At 38.6% G+C, this 9,306-nt stretch overlaps 2 protein-coding genes across 6 annotated transcripts; one reads left to right on the plus strand and one right to left on the minus strand.

Moving 5' to 3' along the window:
* The first annotated feature begins 1,144 nt into the window (after nucleotides 1–1,144).
* Nucleotides 1,145–1,811, plus strand: LOC109115154 (metallothionein-like protein 4B). The gene is made up of 2 exons (XM_019198841.2): nucleotides 1,145–1,341; nucleotides 1,456–1,811. Exons 1-2 carry the CDS (start codon nucleotides 1,259–1,261, stop codon nucleotides 1,622–1,624), a joined length of 252 nt encoding a protein of 83 aa, XP_019054386.1. The 5' UTR covers nucleotides 1,145–1,258; the 3' UTR covers nucleotides 1,625–1,811.
* On the minus strand, nucleotides 1,771–9,005 carry LOC104603775 (uncharacterized). 5 transcript variants are annotated; one of them, XM_010267898.3, is made up of 6 exons: nucleotides 8,476–9,001; nucleotides 6,616–6,824; nucleotides 6,029–6,105; nucleotides 3,932–5,674; nucleotides 3,633–3,801; nucleotides 1,771–2,865 (listed from the first exon to the last, which is right to left on the minus strand). In XM_010267898.3, the coding sequence occupies exons 2-6, from the start codon at nucleotides 6,695–6,697 to the stop codon at nucleotides 2,219–2,221; spliced, it is 2,718 nt and encodes a 905-aa protein (XP_010266200.1). In that variant the 5' UTR covers nucleotides 6,698–6,824; nucleotides 8,476–9,001; the 3' UTR covers nucleotides 1,771–2,218. The 5 variants fall into 5 exon arrangements, with proteins under 5 accessions (XP_010266200.1, XP_010266202.1, XP_010266199.1 ...); XM_010267900.3 differs by having other exon boundaries at nucleotides 6,691–6,824; nucleotides 8,466–8,853; XM_010267897.3 differs by having other exon boundaries at nucleotides 8,466–8,740.
* Nucleotides 9,006–9,306: the final 301 nt, after the last annotated feature.

Here is a 9,306-nt window from a genome sequence, read left to right on the forward strand (position 1 = left end):
CCAAATCCCGTGTCTGAAATCTGATCATTCATAGCCCAGCCCAAAATATAACATGTTTTTTTTTTTGGAAAATTCCACTTAGTACCCTGAATTTTGGGGGTAGTGTTAAGTTAGTATCTAAACTTTCAAACGTATTATTGCAGTACCTAAACTTTCAAAAAGTGTCAAGTTGGTCCCTCCTGTTAACCGACCATTAGTTATATATTGAAAATATCAAAACTACCCTTCAAAAGAAAACACAGTTTATTGTAACAGTTCTAGGTAGAAGACAATGAATAGTGTCTTCTTTTGAAGAGTAGTTTTGACATTTTCAATAGATAACTGACAATTGGTTAACGGCAGAGACCAACTTGACATTTTTTGAAAGTTTAGGTACTGCAGTGACACATTTAAAAGTCCAGATACTAATTTGACACTATCCCAAAGTTTAAAATACTAAAGTGGAATTTTCCCTTTTTTTTTATATTCGGTGCTATGCACCATCCCCTTGACCCCTTTTTCCCCAAAGTGTTGGTTGTGGGATTTAATTCTGTGTCAATGTTGGAACAAATCAGCTAACACACCAACGAGTCAGCCCTCGGTTGGTAAAATATAGCATGTTTGGGCCTATTTTCATTTCTTTATTTAAGTCCAATTTGGTTCACGGGAATAGAGGTCTAGAATTGGAATCAGAATGAGCTATTCCAATTATAACTGTTTGGTTGGGCAGAATCAAAATCCCATTATCATTCCTAGTAGAATGGCATTCTCCCATTTGAGGGAAAATCCCATTATCATTCCAATTTCTATTCTAATTCCTATTTGAACCAAAGAGAATAAGAATAGACCATTCCAGTTCCAAAACTACGAGAATATACCAAATGGACCCCTAACTTGCTTTCAATCGCTGCTGCCGTCCCTCTTCCGCCCAAAACCGATTTTCTATGATAAAAATTCTTTCCCATTTCTCTTCGAATATGACGCCATGACAGTCTTTGAAAATTTCTTCTCTACTTTATCTAATTTCTCTTTGAACGATTACTTATGAGACAGTTGAGGCAAAAACTGGATGAAAAGTTCTTGCCACGTTGATGCAGATCCTATAGGATTGTAACTTTGCTCGATGTGGGCCATGTAGCAACATACAAGGGTGAAGATGGCCATCCAAGGAGTCTTGCCTGTGTGTTTTAAAGAGCAAAGCAAGTACTCGAGAAAAACCAGTAGAGAGATTGAGATAGAACGAGAGGAACAGGTAGCGTTCTGAAGGGAAAGAAGGAAAATGGCCGACGGAGGAGTAAATGTTGGAAGTTGCAACGACAGGTGTGGCTGCCCTTCTCCATGCATCGGCGGTCAATCTTGCAGGTCCGTGTTTTCATTCTTGCCATCTCAGTTTTTCTCTCCTTTTTTCCTTCTGTACCATTATTATATGAGCAACCTAACATACAACATGGGATGTTGCTGTAAAAATGGAAGCAGGTGTAATCCTAGTGCAAGTTCTGGTGATCCAGAGATGCAGCATATGCGCTGCTCCTGCGGTGCACACTGCGGCTGCAACCCGTGTACATGCACCAAAGCAGAGGCCGGTACTGGCAAGGCTTTCTGCAGATGTGGTGAAGGCTGCACCTGTGTTACTTGTGCATCTTAAGGAAGCACAAGTAATGTCTTTCGTTTTTTCTTCTAAGTGAGGCAGGCATCCTTTTTATTTTTTTTATTTTTTTATTTTTGATAATAAGTAAGGAAGGCTGCAGGCATCTGGACCATGAAAATTGCTAGCAGAGAATATGAAACGAGTTTTGTTAAATCCAAACGCAGATCATATGATCATATCTGCACATGATCAACGTTCCAGAGTGGCCTTAAAAGGTTAAAATAAATTGCAGAAACTAAGTGACTATTACAACATCCAAAATCAAATTCAGAATCAACCGAATTTCATTTGAAGATTGAGAACACTAGACACGCTACGCCTACCCCCAAGCTTATGTAGTTGTGTGCTGCTCCTTTAATTTCTTCTTGTTTGTTAAACCCAACTAAAACAAAATTCAATAGTGTGTGCTCAATCTGCTGAGACCGTGGTCGCAGCATTTTCTAGCGCCCGCCAATAAAACACTGACCCGACCACCCCCGCGCGCTTTTTTGAGTGGTCGCAAGAAAATGCTGCGACCACTTACTGCAATGAACGTTCATCAGCCACAGCCCATCGTGGGTCTACTCAATCTACAGAATACAGACCACACCATTATAATAACATATCCTTCACAGTTTCCTCCATCAACTCCCCCAGATTCACCCATGACATCTCTCTTACTATTATATCAATATCATCAAGCATCATATCAGACCAAACGGTTGTCTCCATATCGCGGGCCACCACGCTATCGATCGAATAATATGATCCGTCCATTGGAGGATGTACATACATACGGACCATTTCCCATGCAGCATCCAATAATTTCTTTCTACTTCCACAAGTAGATGATACTGTGGCGAGACCAAGCACCTTTCTCTTCAGTCTGGATATTGTTGATGAAGATCCAAGAATTTTTGCCAGTGCTTCATTCAACAGATCAAATAACAGCTTATGATCTTCCTTACTTTCGTTCTGATCCTTGGTTTCTTCTTCATTCCCTTTTGCTCTTCTTCTGTAAGACTCTTCTACTTCCTCGTATATGGAGTTGCTAATGGGCTTTTCAGTTGGGTCCCATTTTGGAAAAAAGCAATCAAATGATCCATCATATAAACCAGAAGCAACTAGAAGATCTCTCATGTAAGCTTCAGCTTCGTCTTCTATTTCTATTTCCAGTGTTTCAGCTTCTGGGGGGCCCTCTCTGATCGGCGTGTCATCAGACTCATCAGAATCAAGTTGGTTCAACTGCTTCTTCAGTTCTGTGTATATTCATAAACAGAAAACAACAAGCATATGAGTACCCAATACCAGACTTGCAGTTGTATTAAGTGGCATTATACTACACATAGATTAAATGGCCATAGACAGATCATAACGGGAAAATAGACAGTCTTAATGTAGCAGATCATAAGTGGGTGTTAATGATGATGATGGCAAAGTGGCATATAATTACACAAAGAAACAAAGTCAGCCAATAAGGAACAGTCTTCCACCTGAAAAGATCTTTTCTTTCTGATTGGGTATTGAAGACCACCCAACCTTGGATCTCTTCCTTCTTTTCCATGATATTTTACCTTTGTGGGCTGCTGTTTGCCTAAAGACATGCAGACCAACTTTGGTGTCGGGGATCCCATAAGGTGAAATTAACTACCCGCAAATTATATGCCACTATGGAATAGCAGGAATTGCTTGGTGTTTAGGAAGCTGCTATTTCATAGATTCCTGTTATATTTTAAGTGCTATCTTTTCAATCTATTCTATGGAATGTTTGATACAGGCAGTTTAAGGAAAGTAATGACAAAAGTTTGTTCGGCGAAAGCAGCAAGATTTCCTAGCTTAACATAATAGTATAGCTGTCTGAGTAATGCTGCCTCTGGATTTTGTCGTAGGCCCCATTTGGGAGGGCCTAATTTGGTTGTGTCCCTTTAGCTAAGATGCTGTGAAGAAGCTGACAGAAGTCCTGACCTAAGAAATAAACACATCCATCAGTTGATTGATCATTAGCAAGTGCTTACTGACCAATTACCTTGAAGATTAGAGCTGATCTCTCTAAAAACCCGTGGCATTGGGCAATCTTCTATCAAAGGTACATCCAAAGTGGAAATTGGGCTTAGATGATCTACAGGCTGACAGAACTCTTCATGCCCACTGCTGCACACCGATGCAGGGCTAGGTGGCACCTCAGTCAAGTTTTCCTGAGAACCCCACAACAGGGAATTTATTAATTAAGAGAAAATAAAACAAAGAAAATTATCGACTTAAAATCTCAGACACTAGAATTATGCAGAAGTACATAGATTAAGTAAACTATAGAATAATTCTTACATGTGCATTCCAAGGATTCATCACAACTGTAGGTCCATTATCCTTCACAGAATCAGATTCATTGCTTCCAGATTCCTCCACTGCTTGAATCTTCCTGCCAAATAACTTACCTCTAAGAGTGAAACTGTAACGAAGTTTTGAGACTTTACCCCTGAAATTTAACCTTTCTTTTCTCTTTTTTCTCATTTCCACTGAAACATTTTCAGTGGCTTCATGCTTCCTCCTGATCTGGGCTCCAGTTAAAATGTGTCGATCCTCTAAAAGAAGCTTCCCAAATGAATTTCCTGAAACTGGAGCTGACAAAGATCTGATGAGATTCCTTGGGGATAACTCCCCTGTATAGAGCATCGCATCACTTTTATGCCCATGTCTGAAAGATCGGGTTTGAATTTCTGGCTTATCTCTCAAATCTTCCCAACAACCGCCAATATTCCCACTCAGCAGAACACCTCCAGTTGGTCTTGGTCTGATCTCCTCATTGCCTAAAGCAGAAGCTCTTGAGCAGCCACCAACACTTGGGGGATAATCTATTGGTGTTTCTCCTTTTACAACATTCCTCAGCTTCTCAGACAAGAATTTCCTGGTGTCTCTATTGATGAACTCTGAAGAACCTTGCCCATTCACCTGAGCTTCACTTCTGTAGGATCTTGTTGATTCTGATCGTAGCAAATTTATCCCAAGGCCCTTAGTAACATTTTCTCTGACCTGTTGTGCTATACTCCAAGCAATTTCTTTTGGATCTGATTGTTTTTCACTGAAAGAGGTCCAAATCCCACCCCTTCTGACTGCAGTATCTCTTTTAGCACTCTTCCCCTGAATTTCACATCTCAATCTTTCCTTTACTTCCTCAAGCAAGTCTTCAATACTGCCTTCCTCTTCAACAGCTTCTGATGAACCAGCACAAGAATCTTCACTACCCCCATTCCTGTCAGGGCCAGGCTTCAAGATCACTATCCTTGTTGGCACAGAAGACTTACCCAGTTTGTTATCATAAGTCTTACCAAATTTCTGATCACAATCCATTAGGGGGATCTGCTCAGAGTGAATAGATTTTGTTCTGTTTCTTAAGGTGGCAGATTCAATTTGGTTAGCTGGGAAAGTTTCTTTCTTATATCCTTGATGATGTAATGCACCTCTTTCTTGTGAGCTTCCTTTTATTATTGCCAATGAAGTATGACATTTTGGTTCTACAAGTTTATTATTTTCTATCAAACTCCTAGAGTCTGTATAGAGTGCCTTTCTTTCCTTGTTCAGGTTCTCTTCAGCAAGCCGTTGCCCAGGAATTCTGCCAAGTTCAACAACCTTTGGATGTTCCCAAACTCTGGCTGCTTGCCATGCTTCAAATTCTTTCTTGAATTTCTGTAGTTCATCCTCTTGAGGATGCTCCCGAGACCGTGGTTTTCCATATTTCATACCACTGCTGGATAAGTCAGGATCTCTTTCCCAAAAATGGGTTAGGAAATCAACCTCCGTTTTCCTAAAGGATTTTGAGCCAAAAGCACTGCGCCGAATTGAGCCATTTTCAAATTGTTCATCACTTTGGTTCTTTTTCTCCTTTGCATGGGTTGTCGGTTTTGTGTCTGATGGTAGTGTATCCATCCCCATCAAACGGGCCACAACACTAGGCGCATTCCTTCTGGTGTCTGATCCTCTAGAAATCTCCTCATCAATCAATTTTTTCATGGAAGCCTTACTTGGATAACAATTCTTTCTGGAGGAGCTGTGCTTCGTTTGATATGAATACTGAAAGTCCAAGCATACTTAATATGAGTAAAAGAATAATTTGAGTGCATGCACAAGAGGGAGTTAATAGTTAGTATTATCTCTCAACATTTTTGAATTTTCTCTATCTAATATGCAATAAGTTAAGACAGTTAAAACCATCAATGTAGATCCAACCCATCCCCATTTGCCTCATGTATGGGTCAGCCAACAGTATGGTCTAGCACATAGAAAGTTTAAACTTCTTAGCACTTATAAGATACAACACTAAGAACAACAGATGAGAGGAGAATTGAACAAATAAAAGTACTCAGACAATGTACAGCTTTATGTCTCAGAAACCTATGGTACAACAGCATACAGTGAACAAATTACCAGTATGTTTCCAGATGTAGAACAGCTCTGTGAAGGTTCTAGTGGCAGATCCAAACTGTTTCGAGGGGTTTCAAGACCTGCAGACAAGTACAAGTACCATTACATTTCAAAACCTTTTTTTGCAGGTACAACTCTATTAATTGCAAGAACTTCTGTACTGTTCTTTCTTCAATCAAGGTACCATCACTTTAAGCAAAGATGTAGCAACTTGGTTGGGGCTTCTTCACTTTTCTAATTTATTTATGGATCAAATAAAATGAGTCTATCATTTTTACCCTTAAATAATAGTTATGAAAACTTAGTTGCCTTTAAATTTGGGGACATAATTCTTAGTCAAATAAATTATCTAGTAAAGGGCCCAATATAACATGGCGTGAAGGTACTTTGAGTCATGACTTAAAACTTGCAACCTTAGCCCATCTCATTTTCCCTCAAATTCAACCCCCCCCCCCCAATACACACACACACAAAGAAAAGAAAAAAAAAAAACTGCTTTAAAGAAAGGAAAGAAAAAATAATGGTAAGCACATTACCATATTCACAGGAAGAAAATACATAAATAAATAAATAAATAAAAAGAGTCTTACCATCAATGTGTCTATTATGCCCCAGAAACTTCCGAGACATCCTACCCTGATTAAATTCAAAGAGATGCAAAATACCTCCCATGTCGCCTTTGACTCCTAAAAGCTTGATTAGATCTAGTAGTGCATTTTATGTTTTATCCCATTGTAACACAAGTAGATTGTCTTTTATCCAAAAGTATTGCAAAACATCTGCCTATCTTCCTCATTATCTGGAAAGCCACATTACAAATTTTTAATCAGTAAATCGAAGTGCATTTATATGGATAAAGTCTAAAACAAGCTTTTCAGTGCCTGAAAATCTGTAAAGAAGATCATGAAGAACCAAATCAAAATATCAAGTCTGGCAAGAATTAACTTCTGCTTAAATTGCCAAAGAAATAAGATAATACCTACAGCCCAAAGGCAATATTCAATAAACTTATAAGTTTTATCTACCTCTCTAATAGACCCTATGAATCTCAATGGCCTACAAGTACATATTTTCATGTGCACGGGTAGGGGAACAGCCAATAATAAGGTTTCATATCTACCTTTTTTAGTTGCCTTCGTTTTCCTTGTTTTTTTTTTTTTTTTATTTTGGCTAACTAGGATGGCTTTTCAGGCTAGTAAGGTGTCTGACTGGTTTTAGTGGAGACAAGGGATCAAATCCCACCTTGGACCACAAGACTAGAAGTGGAAATTCTGCAATAAGGGGTAAAGGAAATAAAATGAAATGAAATCCACCTAGCCTACTTCTCTTCTGCTATCTCCCACCTAGGGAGAGAAATACGAAACCTAACTCTAAGTGTTCAGAGTTGCCTAATTTTGCTGCAGCAAGTAAAAACGTCCATGCTCTAAGCCACATCCATCTTGTACTGCTCACAGACTTCTTATGATCTAATCATTCGGTGCCTTAAATGTCCTCAATAGCACAACACACAGAGCATGTAATTGTCACAATCAAATCAAGCCAAAATCAACCCAATGACCCAAAGTTTTTCTGATAGAAAGCACAGAACGGAGTGCAGATATGGAGGTGGAAGTAAAATAAGTATTCTGTAGACAAGATGAAGGATGGACTCACAAGTCACAAGAAATTCTGCTAAATCACAAATAAAGAAATATAAAGAAAAAGCTCAGACAAAGCCATGCTGCATTCTATCCTTTGAGGGATACTTATTAACAGCACTTACAGATCAATGCAGTGTGGACAAAACCCAAACCACTCTCCACATGTGATTCCAGTTACATGATTGATTAGATACAAGATAAAACAACCAGAAATACAGGAAACCTAAAACATTTAACACGACCATTTTAACAAGGAAAAGGAAAAGGAAAGAAAAAGTAATTTATATGATTAAAAACAAAATAGGACAAAATATAATTTTTGTGCCAGATTTACCAGAAAACCCCGTCCTTAAACTGAAATTTGAATTGGGTTTGTAAAATATAAGTACTTAATATCATTTCTATTACCAAATTCTGTAATCATGCAAAATCCCTGACAAGGACAAAAGGAAAAGCTAGTTCCAATTTCATGTTTAAGAAAAATTAAATTGCGAGTTTCACAAGCATTACTCATCAAAAGGATGCAAAATTGACAAAATTCTTCAAATAGAACTGATGAACTTAATAGATGCATTTGAAACAATTCAGCATCTAATGACCATTCATGGCTTCTGATCCAACGTCCAAGCAGAAAAACAAAATGACATTTTCAGTTTCAACTAGTCAGATTTGACACTTATGCCGTCATTTCAGTTTTTCTTCTCAGTAACGCAGAAGAAAGTATCCAATTTTCCAGCCCAATAAAACAGAAAGCCATCTAATTCAAAACCAAGAAACCAAATCCACCATCACTAGATTACCTGAACCTACCATCCAGAAAAACCCGGGAACGGGCAAGGTCCATGGTCAGGAACTTATCCTCCAGCGCATTGGAGAGAAAATACACAGAGTTGCCAGCAGAATTCAATGACGTCGAGATCGAGATAAAATCTTCACTGAACGGAGCAGAGTAGCAGAAAGGTTGGCATTTAAAGCTAGGGCTCGTAATTGCTTCGTCTTGGGACGCTAGTAATGTAAGAAAAGCTATGCTTTTAGTCTGACCATCCATTGCTGGAAAAGAACGACTAGAAAGCGAAGTCTCTCTCTCTCTCTCTCTCTCTCTATTTTATTTATTCTTTTTTTTTTCATTTTTATCTGTTTACTGTAAAGATGGAGCGAACTCTCTGCAGAAGAATCACAAAATAGAGTAGAAACTAGAAACAGAGCGGGAAGGAATGTGTAAGCCATCTGAGACCCATGTGAAGAATAATAGAATTTCTCTCAGGCCCCAGCTAACCTAGACCATGAACTACCAAGAAAAAAGTGCCAACTATGAAGTATCGAGAACTGACAGTCCACTTGTGTTTTGATGATCCATCAGCTGTCTAAATAACACTTGCAAGTTGATGGGTCCCAACATGTGTCGGAGGGGACGACTTTATTCTCAATGTATCCCTGAATCTGGTGATAGTAAAATTCCACTTTTACCCCTGGAATTATTTTATTATCAAGCATAACTGCACGCACAAGCAATGCTTTTTTTTAATTGCTCTTTATTCTTAAAATTTTCTACCAAAAAAATTAATCTTAAAATTAAAAAAAAAAAAAGGTTTGGGCCTTTTAGCAACAGCTAAGGAGAGGTTGCTTTAACACACGAAACCA

This window comes from Nelumbo nucifera, chromosome 5 (assembly GCF_055504915.1).
Source record: "Nelumbo nucifera cultivar China Antique chromosome 5, China Antique-T2T, whole genome shotgun sequence".
In the NCBI taxonomy this organism is placed as follows: Eukaryota; Viridiplantae; Streptophyta; class Magnoliopsida; order Proteales; family Nelumbonaceae; genus Nelumbo; species Nelumbo nucifera.

Coding starts and splice junctions, on each gene's coding strand:
- LOC109115154 (XM_019198841.2), top strand. CDS start 1,259: ATGGCCGACGGAGGAGTAAATGTTGGAAGTTGCAACGACAGGTGTGGC. Junction 1,342..1,455: donor ATCGGCGGTCAATCTTGCAG/GTCCGTGTTTTC, acceptor AAATGGAAGCAG/GTGTAATCCTAGTGCAAGTT.
- LOC104603775 (XM_010267896.3), bottom strand. CDS start 8,713: ATGGATGGTCAGACTAAAAGCATAGCTTTTCTTACATTACTAGCGTCC. Junction 6,106..8,475: donor TTCCCGGGTTTTTCTGGATG/GTAGGTTCAGGT, acceptor ACTTGTCTGCAG/GTCTTGAAACCCCTCGAAAC. Junction 5,675..6,028: donor CTACATCTGGAAACATACTG/GTAATTTGTTCA, acceptor TTGGACTTTCAG/TATTCATATCAAACGAAGCA.